This window comes from Oncorhynchus mykiss, chromosome 3 (assembly GCF_057628025.1).
Source record: "Oncorhynchus mykiss isolate SJ-2025 chromosome 3, ASM5762802v1, whole genome shotgun sequence".
NCBI classification, from domain to species: Eukaryota; Metazoa; Chordata; class Actinopteri; order Salmoniformes; family Salmonidae; genus Oncorhynchus; species Oncorhynchus mykiss.
The window spans coordinates 72,709,519-72,727,426 of record NC_143024.1 but is presented as its reverse complement, the minus strand read 5'-3'; the positions used below and the strand labels follow the sequence as shown (position 1 = coordinate 72,727,426).

Sequence of the window (17,908 nt, the reverse complement as noted above, 5' to 3'; positions counted from 1 at the left end):
CATAAGCACACAAGTCCAGGTGTCTGGGAAACTGTCCCTACATGTTTGCGGGGTGTATTTAGCCTACTTACAGCTAATCCAAAGAGGGTTTTCCTTGAACAGATGAAAATAACTTTATTACCCTACAATGTCCGATTTAAAGGCAAAGTAACACTCACGTTCTGCTAAAAAGGAGTGTTGTTGTGCCAGATTCTGGGAAGTATGTGTGTGTTGCTAAGAATGAAAGGTGTTCTACAAACGTGGTAGTCAGTGGTAGTTGCAGGTAAACCCTTACATTTTTAAAACATCCTCTACGTGTTGGAAATAAGAAAAGTTCATTTTTTATTTAACCTGAGTACATAACTGTCCACAAATGTGAATTTGGGACGTGTGATTTTAATATTTCAAGAAATGTGACTTCTCAACTTCTGTTGTCTGTGTTCCCCTGGCAAAGTGTCTCAAAGCCCTGTCAGTCGTCATGATCAACACACTGAAAATCCAGATAGGAAAACACTTCATTCATCCTCAACAAGTTTAATAAGATAAAAATGTAAGATGGTCAGGAGGGGAAATAGGGAGTCTGGGGACTTAAATAAAGACAATGTATTAATTGGAGTTTGAAAGACTGGCATGAAACACTTTTTTATTAATACTGTTCTAATGTATTTTCCAATACATTTCTGAATGTGTTATTGGAGTGCTGTCTATTTCAGTCTTTATGTTTTGAAGAATAATCTGTGAGTGAGCATGTTTTTTGTGTCAGAGAATATATGACAATGAGAAATCATTAGATACAGACTGGGAAATATTTTATAGGTACAGACTATGATGCAGACTTTGTATATGAAGACAGGAAAACTTACACGTACTAACATAGCAGCCACAAGTATTTAGCAGCCATATGTAAACACTTCCCCTGTCCCTCTGATGGCATCATTTGTTCCAGTCAAGCTACTGATGTGATGGGGGTAGCCCAGGACTTGAGTGACAGGCACAGCCTCACTTTCCATTTGGTCAATAAATTAATTTCAGTAAGTACTTTTACATTTTAGAACAGAAATTGACATAGTGGTAGCATTTGGGGATATGAAAGATTGTTGTTATTCAAAAGGAAAGTCATTCAAAGCTAAATTTTGTGTTAAAAATAAGTCCGATGAACGCAAACATTGACAACAGAGACTGGACAATGTTAAGTAAAGTGAGTGACAGGTTTGGGCTTGCATAAAATGGATTCCAATCTCCCATCATCCCCTCTGGGTGGCAGACCAATGAGGAGAGCAGATGCACTGATGATGGGGATTTGCCCAGGGGTATAAAAAGTAACACAACCATATTGTCACTTCTGAGCAGTTGGAGCATTCCCAGCCTTGCCTCGGGTGTAGGGATTGCATAGGAAAAAGAGCAAAACTACACAGCTACACTGTGTGGTTTTGTTTTTTGGGGGTTTCTTTGAGGCTAAACTGTTCTCACATTGGATTTTCTGACATTTCTGGAGATTGTTTCTGAAGAAATACAACTTCTGGGCTTCGCCCAATCAAATCTAGGCACTCTTGTGGATACAAGTAAGTAACTTTAGTTCATTCAACTTTGACCTGTTCCAATGCAGTGTTTGTCAATTAATATTGTGTTATTATCTATATATAATAATTCCCAAAGAATAACAGGTAACAACTGGTGATTTCCACCTAATTGGGGACAAGTGTCTCAAACTATATTGTGGGGATCATTTCACATTAAGAACATTTCATTTTAAATATTTAAATAATTGAGAACTAATGCTTATCATTTTCAAGGTTATTTATATATGGTACAATGATTAGAGAAGCTCCCAGAATAGCCCCTGATAGCATTAGAGTGGTGTCCCAGCTGGGTCGCAATGTCTTTTTAAGGAAATCGGCAGCAGGGCTATCAGTTGCACCTCCAGTTATGTGCCACATGGTGACTGTCAGTCAAGCCTGGTACAGAGTATTTTTAGAGTCTGACATTTCTGTTACATGTCTCATCTGATGTTAACAGTTTTGGATAGTTTTCATACAATATGAAAACTATCGATGTGAGGAAGGCTATAATTGATTGATATGGCAATGTCTTAGTTAATTGTTGAGCCAATGTATACTTTCTGAACAGTATATACTGTGGCCATTGTTTAATGATTTGTCCTACCATTGAGATCACAAAAAAGACTATGGAGATTTCTAGAGGTCAAGTATTTCAAAGTTGTACTTTCCGGAGTGATATATATTCAGTGGCTTAAGAATAATTGTTATCTGATAGCTTCATATATGTTCCATTCAATGGAAGGTGTGATTTTGTGTTTCATTAAGGCCTAAGGAATCTACACTGAGTGTACAAAACATTAGGAACACCTGCTCTTTCCATAACAAAGACTGACCAGGTGAACGCTATGAGCCCTTATTGATGTCACTTGTTAAATCCACTTCAATCAGTGTATCTGAAGGAGTTAAAGAAGGATTTTTAAGCCTTGAGACAATTGAGACATGGATTGTTTATGGGTGCCATTCAGAAGGTGAATGGGCAAGACAAAAGATTTAAGGGCCTTTGAACGAGGTATGGTAGTTGGTGCCAGGCGCACCGGTTTGAGTGTTTCACGCTCAACAGTTTCCCATGTTTATCAAGAATGGTCCACCCCCCAAAGGACATCCAACTTGACACAACTGTGGGAAGCATTGGAGTCTACATGGGCCATTGGAGTCTACATGAAGTCTACATGGACCTTTCGACACCTTGTAGAGTCCATGCCCCTTTGAATTGAGACTGTTCTGAGGGCAAAAGAGGTGCATCTCAATATTAGGAAGGTGTTCCTAATGTAATGTACAGTCAGTGTATATTCAATGTGCGTATGTATCTAAGGATTTAAGGTAATGTGATACAATAGTGCTTAATGGCTCATATGTTTGGTTGAATAATGTATGTCAGTATAATTCTGGATTCTAGGCCTGTACTGGATTGAAAGTACAGGCCTACTGAGTTTAAGCTGTTCTATCTATAGGCCTAAACAAGTTCTACAAATGTAAAGCTTTAACCTTGCAGTGTTTTGAACAATGGAAATAGTTGGATAAGACACATCACCTTTATAAATTCATGACTGGTTTATTAATACTTGATTACAAAACCTCAAGTTGATAGCTTATCCAGCTATTGTTTAAAGATGAATTAATGGATTGTGTTGTATCTGTAACTGTAATGGCAACGGCAGACATTTTAGGACTTTAACATAGGCCCAGTCAAGGGGTATGTTTTGTTTAGCAGCCCTAGTGTAACTGTAGGCCTAATGGCTGACATTTTAGGACTTTAACATCAAGGGACGTCAATGGATATGTCCTGGTCAGTTGGAGTTATAAAGCATCTATTACACATCAAATCAAATCAAATGTATTTATATAGCCCTTCGTACATAAGCTGATATCTCAAAGTGCTGTACAGAAACCCAACCTAAATCCCCAAACAGCAAGCAATGCAGGTGTAGAGGCACTAATACACATGTATTAGTTACCTTTGGTAACATTTACCTTACCCTAAGTACAGTGTACTAACAGTGTAACATTGAGTAATTACAGTACTTGTTACACTGTACTTACAGGAAACCTTATTTTGAAATTTGTAATTTTATTGAACCTTTATTTAACTAGGCAAGCCAGTTAAGAACAAATTCTTATTTACAATGATGGCCTACCCCAGTTGTTACTGTCTTGTCTGTGAGCTGTCACAGGGAGCTGTGGCCCTGGTGTTTGGCTTAACACCCAGACCCCATGGAGCCTCTGATAGCTCAAGTGACAGGACGCAGTAAGCCAGGTGCTGGATATGACACGTCATTAGACTCTCACTGGCAAAAAATAGGCTCTGGGTTCATTTGATGTATGTATTTTTTCTGCAGATGTAAAATATGTAAAATAAAAAAAATCATCTTCATTGGTTAGGTGATGTGACACAAGTGACATAAGACTCTCAAAGGATAAAACTAGAGTTCAAATGTAGAATATGATTTCTTTGTAGATTGTGCCATAAAACTATTGTAAAAGATGTAAAAGAAAGGTAGATTATTTTTCATTGGTTTGGTGATGTGACACAAGCAGTGTGAGTTTCCCAGCCATCAATTGAGCCTGGTCCTAGAATAAAAGGCCCATTCAATGGAGAATCTCCATTGGCAATGCTTTTTAGTTCTGGAATAGGCGTAGTCAGTGTCTGGGAAACCTGCCCTCGGTGGCTAAAATAAACTCAGAGTTTAAATGTGTGGGTATGCTTTGTTTAGGGATTTTACCATACAACTACTGTAAAAGATCAAATCAAAGATTGATGGTGTATGAGAGGTTTGGTGATGTTCTGCTCTGTTGTGTCTCTTAGGGTGCCGTCCACAATGTCTACACAGGCGCCAACATTTACACAGCCGCTGCAAAGCGTTGTGGCACTAGAGGGTAGTGCTGCAACGTTTGAAGCACAAGTTAGTGGTAAGGAGATATTTTATGTTCCTTTAAAACTGTACCTCATAGATAGAGCTGACTGTCCAAACATAGATATAAATATGTTGAATCATTGATGTAAAACCCCATACAGATATAAAGCCTTTGCACAGCAACATTTTATGAAGTGATTACACAAGTAATAAGTACCCAATTATGGGTTGGTTTCCCAGACACAGATTAAGCCTAGTCCTGAATTAAAAAGCTTTTGTAATGGAGAATCTCCATTTAAATCGCTTTTTAGTTCTGGATCTTCTGTGTCTGGGAAGCCTGCCCTATGTGATACTGCTGGCCTTTTCTCAACTTTGCTCTGAATTGTAACTGCTTGCTATGGGTTTAAAATCATCACCAAATTCATCACCATCATCATCAGCTCTGCTGTGCTGACTAGAACGTTGACTTGATCTAAAGGTTCTCCAGTTCCTGAGGTGAGCTGGTTCCGTGATGGCCAGGTTCTTTCCGCTGCCGCTCTGCCCGGCGCACAGATCTCGTTCAGCGATGGCCGCGCTGTTCTGATGATCCCTGCTGTGACAGCCGCACACAGTGGAAGATTTTCTGTCAGAGCCACCAATGGTGCTGGACAAGCCACTAGCACCGCTGAACTTCTTGTTACAGGTGAGAGAGCCAGAGTTGATAAAACAGTGGTGTTTGCATTGTTTGAGGTTGTTCTAGCTAGCCAATGCTTTGGCTTGCAGTTTTAGACAGTGTCCTGCATCATACTAAAGAGTCATCATGGCTGCAAGCATAAAGGGCAGCCAAAGTTAACATAGTTCTAGAAGCAGCCTCCATTGAAGTGACTGACCACAAGTACTGTAGGCCGCATGCCCCTTCATTAATAGCTACTGCTCTCTTTACTGACTTGCTCAATAAAATTAAAAGCACTTAATTTCAGTGATGAGAGTGATAGCTGCAGTGGTGTTTACATTTTACACATCCAATAATAAGAATATTGAATTAGGAAACTGCTTGTACCTAAGATGGACAGGTTTTGGAGCTATGCTTCTAAATGGAGCTATGCTTGTTTGTGTGTGATTTTTTTCAGTTTACGGATTACATATAAAGTTGGATAAAGTTGTTCTTCAGATTTACCTGCTAGCGAGCGCAATCATGATCAATGTACTGTAACTATTCCTAGTGACTAAACTACACCCTCAAGTTAACTTCTTGAGTTGTGCAATCAAAGTGGCACCCAATTTAAATAGATTTCTCCTCATCTTGCCCTCCAGAACCAACCTGGACTCAGGGGTAGATGTAACATAGTAAATGTGAATCTGAGACACTCAAATTAGTATGATATGTTACGTATGGTATGTATTAATTTGTGGATGTCCATCATCCATTTCGTATATGTTACGAATTACAATTTGTATGATATGTTACAAATTCCTATTTATTCTGACTAACGTTAACTAGGCTAGGGGTTAAGGTTAGGGTTAAGCTTAGGGGTTAACCTGTAGTGATGCCCAGCCCGTGAACGGGACCGTTATCATCATCTGACACTAATTAGCATAACGCAAAGGACATAAATCTTCCTAGAAAATATTCATATTCATAAAAATCACAAGTGAAATATATTGGAACACAGCTTAGCCTTTTGTTAATCACCCTGTCATCTCAGATTTTCAAAATATGCTTTACAGCCAACGCTAGACAAGCATTTGTGTAAGTTTATCATAGCCTAGCATAGCATTATGCCTTGCTAGCAGCAGGCAAACTTGTCACGGAAATCAGAAATGCAATCAAATTAAATTGTTTACCTTTGATGAACTTCGGATGTTTTCACTCACGAGACTCCAAGGTAGACAGCCAAAGTAAAATTTTCCCAAAATATTATTTTTGTAGGCGAAATAGCTCCGTTTGTTCTTCACGTTTGGCTGAGAAATCACCACAACGCCAAAAAATATTCCAAATTAGCTCCATAATATCGACAGAAACATGGCAAACGTTGTTTAGAATCCATCCTCAAGGTGTTTTTCTAATATCTATTCGATAATATATCAGTCGGGACAATTCGTTTTTCACTCTGACTGATTGGAGTAATGGCTACCTCTGTATTTTACGCGAGAATCTCTCTCGGAGCCACCATGTGACCACTTACGCAATGTGGCTGCCTATGGCTATTCTTCAACAGAAATGCGTAAAACTACGTCACAATGCTGTAGACACCTTGGGGAATACGTAGAAAGTGTAAGCTCGTTGATGGTACATTCACAGCTGAATAGGGAGTCATTGGAACGCAGCGCTTTCAAAACCTGGGGCACTTCCGGATTGGATTTTTCTCAGGCTTTCGCCTGCAATATCAGTTCTGTTTTACTCACAGACAATATCTTTACAGTTTTGGAAACAGAGTGTTTTCTATCCAAAGCTATCAATTATATGCATATTCTAGCATCTTTTCCTGAAAAAATATCCCGTTTAAAACGGGAACGTTTTTTTTCCAAAAATGAAAATACTGCCCCCTAACACCAAGAGGTTTTAAGGGTTAGAGGAAGGGTTACCTAACATGCTAAATGTTGCTAAGTAGCTAAACATTTGTATGTATAGTTTCAAAGTTGCTAGAATTCTAATGTTGTCCTTGATGTGATTTGGACACGCAACCTCTGGGTTGCTTGACGTCCACGTTATACGCCCATCCGTTGTTCAGTTTTGGGTTTAAATAACTTCTGTCTTTTGAAACTATACCAAATGTAACAAATTGTACTAATATGAGAGTCACAGAACTACTTTTACTATGTTACGTCTAGTCTTTGAGACCAGGCTGCCAGAACTGGCATTCTTAGGATGCTAAACATGGATTGCGTTATAAACAATTAGCTTATTAGACACATAATATTTGACACAAAGCAAATGTATTTGTACACACGTTTAAAGTAAAAATGTCTAGTGCTTCAATTGACCCCGGGCATAGGGGCAAATGTAACCGTCAGACCATTTGGATTCAAATCTATATAACGATCCAAAGATCTTCTGTAAAGACCTATTCATGGTATATGAATAGATAGATGTAAGTTTAGATAGATGTAAGTAGATAGATTAAGTTTCATATTTAAAAAGGTCTCTGGGTAGACCGAATGAAAAAATACTTACGTTTGCCCCCGATCTCCCCTAGCCAATGGATCTCAGTGCTGTTCAAGTTGAGTTTACTTCCACCGATTTTCCTTTGATTTATTTTTTGCCATCAAATTTATTTTTCCATTTCCATGTATTATTACAGTGGAGACTGCGCCACCCAACTTTATTCAGAGACTTCAGAGTTTGACCGTGAGACAAAGAAGCCAAGTGAGACTGGATGTTCGTGTGACAGGAATCCCTACACCTGTGGTAAAGTTCTACAGAGAGGGAGCCGAGATACAGAGCTCCGCTGACTTTCAGATTGTTCAAGAAGGAGACCTTTACAGTTTGTTGATTGCCGAAGCCTTCCCAGAGGATTCTGGAACTTACTCTGTAAATGCCTCAAACAGCAGCGGACGGGCTACCTCCACTGCTGAACTGCTGGTTCAAGGTGAGAAAGTTGATTTGTGATTAGGACTGTCATTAAAATTGTGTTTTGGGCGTTTGGAATCCAACATTGTAACAGCCTTCTCACAGTTAGGCTTTCATAAAAGTGAAGTTACAAGAATTCCTGTTTCAATTATTTATCGAGCATTTCCTTCATGTTTTGAGGACAGAAAATAGCATTTATCTAGCCTAGAGGTGACCTAGCCTTCAATGAGCCAGTCTGTCAATGCATTAAAACTGAATGGAAACTGTTATAGGCCCAGTGAATTCTATATTGACATGTTGCCTGAACTGAATTTGAACAACAGTTTTGAATTCACAACTTGTCATCATGTTCAATAATTTGGTGGGAAATGCATCTTTATATTTGTTTCTGTCCAGGTGAAGAAGCTGTACCTGCCAAGAAGACTAAAACCGTAATTTCATCTTCCTCTCAGAGGTCCTCCTCTCAGAGTCGCCAGACCAGAGTTGAGACAAGGGTAAATATACATTAAATATGATCTAAAATGACTTGTGATAACCTAACCCTATAGGGTCACTAAGTAGACTCGACTACAACACCTTCTGTTTAATAAAGGGAAGGACCACAACCTTAAAGCCTGGCCTAGAATGTTCCCTGCACAGCTCAACAGATCACTAGATAAGGCAGTCTCAAAAAGCAAAAAGGCAATTTTATCACAGCATTTAAATAGTTTCACAAGGGTTAGGAAATGTATGACTTTGTTTAATATCCAAGATACTCAATCCTAACTAGCCGACCAGCTGACAGTCTCTGCACTGCATCCCCGGGGAGCTGGAGTCCGCTCCCAACACGTCGTCCCCGCCGCACCACGGGCACCTGCAGGGAAGATGGGGATGTGGAAAAGAGGAGGAAGCATGCAAATTCCCCAAAAAAACCACTACAAACCAAGAGTATTTAAACATTTGAATGCGCACAAAATCATATCACTACAAAAACACCTAGTGAAGAATTGACTCACCGAAATGGAAGCAGTGCACGGAGAGCTGGAACGTCACCCCAGCTTTCCCTCCCAAGACACAGTGCGTGCCGGACACTCCAAGAGATTAGTGCAGAGGAGCGAGAGCTCCGATAGACAAAATCTAACAGTACTTTGTTGATGCTCTAGTAGCCAACATTCTGGGCAGCACCGTTAATTTGAGCATAGAACATATATACAATTCAATCATACATCTAACAATGTTTCTCTATGTGAATACTCTAAAGGAAAGGGTGGTTGGTAGGCGTTTTGCAAGCGCTGTACATGCGCCTGTACCTTTCCACCGTCCCTCTTATTGGACTTCAGTTATGAGACAAGTTAAGGCCTGGTCCTAGATCTGACAATTCCCTGGCATACCCTTAACTGTAGAGCTCCACAAACAAAACACAGCAACGTGTTACATCTCCAACCAAAGCAGAAATGCATTATCATCTATCTATCTATCTATCTATCTATCTATCTATCTATCTATCTATCTATCTATCTATCTATCTATCTATCTATCTATCTATCTATCTATCTATCTATCTATCTATCTATCTATCTATCTATGGGTAACTGCTAAAATAATGGAATCACTGGACTAAATTAGGGATACAAAGTATATTGAAAGCAGGTGCTTCCACACAGCTGTGGTTCCTGAGTTAATTAGGAAATTAACATCCCGTCAGGGTCATGTGTAAAAATGCTGGGCAGGCCATGATTTTAGCTACCATGGCTATGCCCCCTATAGGATGACAATGCCCCCATCCACAGGGTATGAGTGGTCACTGAATGGTTTGATAAGCATGAAAGCTTTGTAAAACATTTGCCATGACCGTCTCAGTGACCAGATCTCAACCCAACTGAACACTTATGGGAGATTTTGGAGCTCCACTTGAGACAGCGTTTTCTACCACCATCAACAAAGGACCAAATTATGGAATTTCACATGGAAGAATGGAGTTGCGTCCCTCCAAAAGAGTTCCAGACACTTCTAGAATCTATGCCAAGGTGCATTGAAGCTGTTCTGGCTCGTCATGGCCCAGCGCCCTATTAAGACACTTTCTGTTGGTGTTTCCTTTATTTTGGCAATTGGCAGTTGTATCTGTCTGTCTATTGAAGCTATCAGTCAGATAAATACATTTTTATATCAGTAAAACACTAACCTTTAATGTTGTTGTTTTATTTTCAGAGTATGGAGGCTCATTTTGAATCCTCATCCATGCAAATGCATGTTGAAGGTGGTGGAGTGAGCCACCTAGCACACAAGACCCCACCACGTGTGCCCCCTAAGCCAACCTCAACCTCCAAGTCCCCAACACCATCATCTCTTGCAGCCAGAGTTGCAGGGGGACGTCATCAGTCACCATCACCTGTGAGGCATGTCAAGGCGCCCACTCCGGCCCCTGTTAGGTAATTTTTTTTTATTTCAATCTTACATTAACAAGGAAGTGTAGAGAGTTCAACAATATTCCACACATATAATACAGACAGATAGTTCACCTCAATCTCCATAGGGAATAAGACCATGTTATTTTATAATACAGAAATGACCAGGTATTTAGGCTCCCTAGAAGTGACCTGGTAAAACAGTAATTACATGATAAACATATTAATTACTTGTCTATTTACACTACAAAACACCATTTGGTACCAGGTAATATACGAATAATGAACATTTTTTACATTGATATTTTCTCTCTCTTTGTTTAACGCAGGTCCGTATCCCCCACTTCTAGACTGTCTGTGTCCCCAATCAGACCAGTCAAATCTCCACTGACCACACGCAAACAGGTAGCCCATGGTCCTGATGTCCTCCCACCATGGAAGCAGGGAGACTTTGTTGAAGGGTCCAGCAGCTATTCCAGCAGCATGACTTCCAGTGCCACCCATGCTCAGGCCTCCATGTCTGCCACCCATGCCCAGGCCTCCATGTCTGCCACCCATGCCCAGGCCTCCATGTCTGCCACCCAGGTTCACATGGAGCAGCGCTGGGAGGGCTCTTATGGATTGCAAACGGCTGGGTCCGCTGTATCTGGTGTCGCTGTGAGAGAGGTAAGAAAATTCTTATTTCTTAGGGGCCACTCTCTCAACTCTTTCTGTGTCAGAGCCATCTTGTGGCTGATTGCTGAATGTCCATGAGGTGGTAAGGGTTTTAAGATTGTGAACTTATTTGATTAGCTGATTCGCTCTCTTTTTGAGGCCTAAATGAGTTTGAATATTCTGTCCAATGAACGTTTGACTACCTGGATGTATTTTGGGATCTAACATGGCTCATTAGGATAGGTTGCCTGAATTTAGAAAGGCATGAAAGCTATTTAAGATTGCATCTCTTATCAATAATATGATAATGACGTTTGAAGCTATTATCAATAAAACTTCTGATTGGATCCTAAGTTAACACTACTAATGTATGCTAGGAGGTGCAGCATGAGGTGGACGATAAAAGCATTGCTGTAGCTACTGTGGTAGCAGCTGTGGACCAGGCTCGCAGCCGCAAGTCTGCTGGTTTTACACCAGAGCCGGTGCCGGTGGTGACAGCCAGTACAGAGACACAGAGCACCTCTAGCACCTCTACTGTTGTGTTAATGTCCACAACAAGGGAACAGGTAGTTCATTATTTAATGAAGTACAAACCCTGTCGTCCTTCCCTTCACTTCCATTATTTATTTATTTCCCTTTTTTCTGTCATCACACTCCCACTCTATTAGACCCCCTCACGCTTAACAATATTATCCCTGATAAAAAATAGACCATTTTCCATTTTAAATTGTTGTCATTTCAGCATACCCACATATTCGACCTCACAACCATCTGTGATTTTGTCACATTCCCTATGGTTTATTTTTCACATTCCCACGGATGTTGTTGAGCCCCCCCATAGTGCCGATATGTGTTATTCATATTCCCATTATTTATTTACAGAATATATTACTCTCCTTCCCATGGCTATGTTTATCATATAGATCACGCAAGAGTCTATAGCTGTTGAACCAGCTATAGAGACACACACTGATGACACTGTGGTACAGAACAGAGAGATTGGAATCTCTACTGTTACATGTATGATGACAACCGAGGAGCAGGTAGCTTAAAGATGGCGCTTAATGTTTTGTTTACTACTCTGAGCACTTTCCCAAATCACTCACCTCACCTATACTGTATGTAAGCACTATTTAAGTTGAAATCACTACACAGGTCCCATTTTCTATATGATATTATCACTATATTTAGGTGCCGATACGATATGTATTGCGATTCTCACTATTCTAAATGTATGTGATTCGACACTTTGATTTCATTGCGATTTGATATTCCAAACATATTGCTCTCTATCTATGTCTGCTGCAGAGACGAGAAGCATGAGAAAATGAGTTTTGATCGTTAATTGAAGTAAAAGTGCTGATAAACATGTTGGCTCACTATTTAGAAAAGAACATGGAGAAAAAGCTATAGGATGCCGCTAGCCGACTATGCTACCTAGCAAAAAATATATATAATAATAAAATGATACATATATATATATATATATTTTTTTTACAAATCAAAAAATAATATTGTAACTGCATTGACTTTTTTCTCCATCACTATGATTTAAGAGGAAAATGAGTTCCCAAGTCGATTGAGCAAATATTCTTGGTATTTCAATTAGTCAACTGCATGTTCATGTTCACTATTGCACAACCAATTCAACTAAACTAACATGATTCCATGCATTAATGATGACATGTTATTACCAGGTAATGCACACAAAACTTGTTTTGTATCCACGGGTGTGATGTTTTTCCTGTTTGTCATCGTTATGTGAATCTGATTGCTGTCATAGTGACTGCTGCCATGGATGCTATGTATGATATCTATGTGCTGTATGTATGACATTGATTGCTTGTTGTCTCAAAGGTTGAGGGTGGGAAAAAAGCAGAGGCAAAGGCTACAGTGGTTGCTGCTGTCGACCTAGCACGTGTTCGGAAGCCTTTGCATGCTGAGGGGGGTCATGCTGAAGAGGAAACCATACAATCTGATTTAAAACAGCAGATGATGATGGCTACCACTGAGCAACAAGTCACAGTGAAAACTGAGGCTGCAACTGTGCCAATGGTGCAAATACCAATAATACCACCACCATCAATTCAAACAACATCTGATGAGCAGAGTACTCATGTTACCCAGGTTTGCTATCTTTTTAAATATAAAAAGATGCTGCATTTTCTCTGATAGGTTTCTCAGAAGTTCTGCATTGAGTTGACCTTTCCTTACTCTATCACACTTTGTTGGTTACTTTAGATACAAAGAAGTAGAGAAACTACTACCGCCCACATGGAAACTGCCCTCGCACCATCCCCAATTCCACATTTCACAGTTTCAAAAGTTACTGTTCCTAAACCTGACCATAGCTATGAGGTAAGCATAGGACATTTCAGGCAAGCAGTGGTACACACGTTTTAATGCCTCAGTTAAATTGATAAAGTAATAATCAATAATCAATCACATTGCTGGCCTCTCTGGACATACCATAAAAAAATCACTCTTAGAAATCAACTATTTAGCTTAGCAAGTATTTCCTAAAAACTAATGCTCACTTAACCCGTATACATCGTCATCCATTCCATTATATTTTTAAGTCACAGCCTTAATATTTCTAAACAAAGCAGACAATATCATAATAGGTTGTTCTGATTCGTGATGATAATGCTATTCTCCTTGGGTTGGTCAGGTTTCGATAGCAGGTTCTGCTATTGCCACACTGCAGAAAGAGTTATCCTCTACCTCTGCACATGCTGCTCAAAAGATCATCAAGCCAGTCAAGCCTCCATCTCCTAGTCTCCACCGTAAGGTTGTGGACGTGATGCCAGCCCCAACCAAGTCTCCGTTTAAGGATCTCTCCGAGAGATATAAGACTCATTTCGACACTCAGTTACAGACTCAGATAGGCGCTACGTTTACAGGGGAAACGGAGCAAATGTATAAGGATTTGGAAACAAAGGTTTGTAGTCCAGAGTGTTGTGCCCTCTAAAATAACATTGTGTGGAGTCTCACCTCACTGAGTGGTATTAGCACACCTTCTCTTCACCATAACGCCGAAGCCTCGCCACGTTATCTTTGTTTCAGCACCCATCTGCATCACAAAGAAAGCCCACCTTGCTATCCTCTTCCTCTTTTCTTCTTCCCTTCTTCATATATCTGTTCCCAGCCTGTGTCACAACCCGTCTTTGTCTTTTCAGGATTCACTCTTATCTTGCTTCCATTTTATTCATCTTTCACTACTCCCAAAGTCAAGTTCAGAAACTGTACTGTATGTCACTTTTTGTGACCTATATGCATTTTCCATAGATCGTTGAGACTGCAGCAGTCCCAGCCCCTGCAGAAGAGCCAGTTGTGCCACCTACTCTTGTAGCTGTAAGTATTTCTCTTGTGGATGTATGTCAGGTCATATAAGTTATTGTTGTCTATTCAGGCGTCCTTTCCATCCATCTTTTTCTAAATGTCAACATGTCAGTAAAACTATTGTATTTTGTTTTCAGGGCTTAAAGAACCTGACTGTGACTGAGGGTGAGTCTGTGACTCTGGAATGCCAGATCTCTGGTCACCCTGCCCCTGGCATCATGTGGTTCAGGGAGGACTACAGAATTGAAAGCTCCATTGACTTCCAGATCACTTATGAGAGTAAATACGCCCGTCTGGTCATCCGCGAGGCCTTCGCAGAAGACAGCGGTCGCTTCACTTGCACTGCTACTAGCAATGCTGGAACTATCAGCACATCCTGTTACCTGCTTGTCAAAGGTAAACAGACAGTTTAGTTTTGAACATTTCTGTCTACAAAACTACGTACTGTTGAGGTATAATGCTGTACTGTCGAATGATTTATTGGTTTATGAATGTGCTAATACTTGTATACATTTCTTCCTTCTAGTAACCGAGGAGATTGAGACCCGGGAAGAGATGACACAACAAGGCACTGTCACTGTATTTGACCTTACTACTCAAGAGAAACTGTGAGTGCTAAATATTTTATACCACTACATTTGGAATCTCTTGACATGTACAGTTATGAGTCATGCCATTTATTGACAAGGGGAAACGGAATGATTCTATGACACTTATCAGACATTATGAAACCATTCGCCAGCAAGTCATGCTGAATCTTCCCTGATTTAGTTTTGCCAATGTGGATGAAAACATTGGACTTGTTTGATATTACATTTACCCTAATTTATGTATATTTCTAATGCCCTTCAAACAGTTTTACTACTGAAGCAAAGGAGGAGACCATGTCGGAGGTGAGCTCTGCCATTGCCACCGCAGGTTCACCAGTGGATACTGCAGATGCCGTCGCTCCCTTCTTTGTCAAGAGGCCAACTGTACAGAAGTTGGTGGAGGGCGGACGTGTTGTCTTTGAGTGCCAGATCGGAGGCAGCCCCAAGCCACACATGTTCTGGAAGAAGAGTGGAGTGCCCCTTACTACAGGATACAGGTAGCCTACTTGTGACACATTTTCAATTCATCTCTATTTTGCATTTGTAAGACTGTGTTGATCATTCATTGTAATGTTTAAAATGTAACTTATTCACCCATTAGATATAAAGTCCACTACGATAAGGAAAGTGGAGTGTGTAAATTGGAGATCTCCATGACATTTGCTGATGATGCTGGAGAGTACTCCGTCTTTGCCAGGAACCCGCTTGGAGAAGCCTCTGCCTCAGCTGGACTGCTGGAGGAAGGTCAGTTGCTTTAATCAAAATGTTGTTTAATCTCATGGACTACAAACTATGCTCAGTTAGCGTTGCTTCCTAAATGGCACCCTATTCCCTACATACAGTAGTGCACTACTTTTGTCCAGAGCCCTATGGCCTTTGGTTGAAAGTAGTGCACTAAGTAGGGAGTAGGGTGACATTTGGGACAATCCTTGGCTTTATTTGGGACCGTGAAATCAGACCATAATGTCTTAACTTTTGTTTACACATTGTATATTTTGTTTACAGGGGAATATGAAGAATACATGAAGAAACATGAAATGACATATAAGAGTGAAGTAATTACAACGGTGCAGATGGATGTACCCCCTGTTGTTGTGAGCGAATATGACGACGACCAGATGTATAGGCAGAGGAGAATGACACAGCAAGCACAAACGCAAAGCTTTGTTTCAACACAGGTATGTGGATGAAAGAAACACGTTACTTATACAATGCAGAACTTGTTTTGCTGATACCTGTTTTATTGAGGAACGTTTTATTGGCTGTGATATGTGGTTGTTTAATTCGCTCTGGATAAGAACATCTACTAAATGACTCAAATGTAAATGTAGTTATTGTGATGTTATGACATTTGATTTGTTCTCAGCCACCTGTTATGAAACAAGACAACAGCATGCTTTATTCCAATGTGTTTTTTTTTTTACAGGAACTCCAGATTTCTTCCTTTGAGGAGAGGATTATCCACGAGATTGAGATCCGCATCCTGCAAATTACCTACCAACAGATTGTGACTGAGGATCGGGAAGAGATGGTGACTTGTGCAGATCGTGAGGCTTTACAGTCAGCCTTTGCAACTCGAGTTAAAAACTACAGGATCATAGAAGGAATGGGTGTTACTTTCCACTGCAAAATGGCAGGCACTCCACTGCCCAAGGTAATAAAGAAACCATGCATTTGTATTTTGCATTGAGTTTAATGTAACATGTAGTATATATTCATCAAACGTTTCTTGTATTTCAAAAGATTGCGTGGTACAAAGATGGAAAGCGTATCCATCATGGTGGCCGTTACCAGATGGAGAGTCTTCAGGATGGTAGAGCCAGCCTGCGTCTTCCTGTGGTGCTGCCAGAGGATGAGGGGGTTTACACAGCATTAGCTAGCAACGTGAAGGGCAACTCTGTGAGCTCAGGGAAACTGTATGTGGAGCCCACTGCCATTGCAGGAGCTCAGCGTTACACGCCTGAACCTCAGGCAATGCAGAGAATTAGGTGAGATTTTTATTACCAAATGTAACAGGGTTATTACCAGATTTGAATGTATATTTGTTTAACATAGCCATCATGAAAACTTCCCAAGTATCACTGAATTTGGTATTTATTTGCTCAGGTCCCAGTCCCCAAGATCTCTGAGTCGCTCTCCCGGACGCTCTACTAGTCGCTCTCCTGCCCGCTCTCCTGGTCGCAGGCTTGATGACACTGATGAGAGTCAGCTGGAGAGACTGTACAAGCCTGTGTTTGTCTTGAAGCCACAGTCATTCAAGTGCGCTGAAGGGCAGACTGCCAGATTTGACCTGAAAGTAGTTGGTAGACCCATGCCTGACACTTTCTGGTTCCACAATGGTAAGTGATGTGAAAACATGTTCTCTTCTCTCAACTAGTTTTATGAAAATCACACATTTATTCCTCTATTTGTGTTCTTCTTTTCAGGGCAACAAGTTGTCAATGATTACACCCACAAGATAGTGGTGAAGGAAGATGGAACTCAGTCACTGATTGTGGTTCCAGCCATGCCCCATGACTCTGGAGAATGGACGGTCGTTGCTCAAAACAGAGCTGGAAAAAGCTCTGTGTCCATGACACTTACAGTTGATGGTAAAATCTTTGTCTTCTATATCATTCCTCATTTGAAGCTCAAATGAATTGTCACTTTGTATCGATACGTCATATGCCATTGTTGACTGATAGCATTGTCCTTGTATATGTTTCTCCATTTACAGCCAAAGAAAATTTGATCAGACCCCAGTTTATTGAGAAGCTGAGGAATGTCAGTGTCAAGAAAGGCACTCTGGTTGAGTTGGCGGTCAAAGCCATCGGAAACCCCCTGCCTGACATTGTATGGCTGAAAAACAGCGACATCATCTCCCCACAGAAGCACCCAAATATCAAGTATGTGTTTTGCCCCACCTTCTATCTCAATGTGCACATGCCTATGATATACATCAAGTGCACCAAATACTCCTGCAGTCCTTAAGATATGTATATTTGTTACTATCTTTATT

The 17,908-nt window shown here is 40.5% G+C and overlaps 1 protein-coding gene across 1 annotated transcript in view; it reads left to right on the top strand.

The window, feature by feature from the left end:
- Positions 1 to 1,321: 1,321 nt before the first annotated feature.
- LOC110520307 (titin) overlaps positions 1,322 to 17,908 on the top strand; it is a 176,057-nt gene continuing 159,470 nt past the window's right edge. The window contains exons 1-23 of the mRNA XM_090230595.1: positions 1,322 to 1,541; positions 4,342 to 4,445; positions 4,869 to 5,072; positions 7,672 to 7,959; positions 8,337 to 8,434; positions 10,128 to 10,348; positions 10,654 to 10,990; positions 11,356 to 11,544; positions 11,902 to 12,021; positions 12,836 to 13,105; positions 13,220 to 13,336; positions 13,650 to 13,919; positions 14,267 to 14,332; positions 14,458 to 14,716; positions 14,847 to 14,928; positions 15,177 to 15,407; positions 15,512 to 15,654; positions 15,916 to 16,088; positions 16,337 to 16,564; positions 16,654 to 16,898; positions 17,017 to 17,249; positions 17,337 to 17,501; positions 17,627 to 17,795. Of these exons, the coding sequence (XP_090086721.1) occupies positions 4,355 to 4,445; positions 4,869 to 5,072; positions 7,672 to 7,959; positions 8,337 to 8,434; positions 10,128 to 10,348; positions 10,654 to 10,990; positions 11,356 to 11,544; positions 11,902 to 12,021; positions 12,836 to 13,105; positions 13,220 to 13,336; positions 13,650 to 13,919; positions 14,267 to 14,332; positions 14,458 to 14,716; positions 14,847 to 14,928; positions 15,177 to 15,407; positions 15,512 to 15,654; positions 15,916 to 16,088; positions 16,337 to 16,564; positions 16,654 to 16,898; positions 17,017 to 17,249; positions 17,337 to 17,501; positions 17,627 to 17,795 (4,199 nt within the window). The 5' untranslated portion in view covers positions 1,322 to 1,541; positions 4,342 to 4,354. The remainder of the gene's footprint in view (positions 1,542 to 4,341; positions 4,446 to 4,868; positions 5,073 to 7,671; positions 7,960 to 8,336; positions 8,435 to 10,127; positions 10,349 to 10,653; positions 10,991 to 11,355; positions 11,545 to 11,901; positions 12,022 to 12,835; positions 13,106 to 13,219; positions 13,337 to 13,649; positions 13,920 to 14,266; positions 14,333 to 14,457; positions 14,717 to 14,846; positions 14,929 to 15,176; positions 15,408 to 15,511; positions 15,655 to 15,915; positions 16,089 to 16,336; positions 16,565 to 16,653; positions 16,899 to 17,016; positions 17,250 to 17,336; positions 17,502 to 17,626; positions 17,796 to 17,908) is intronic.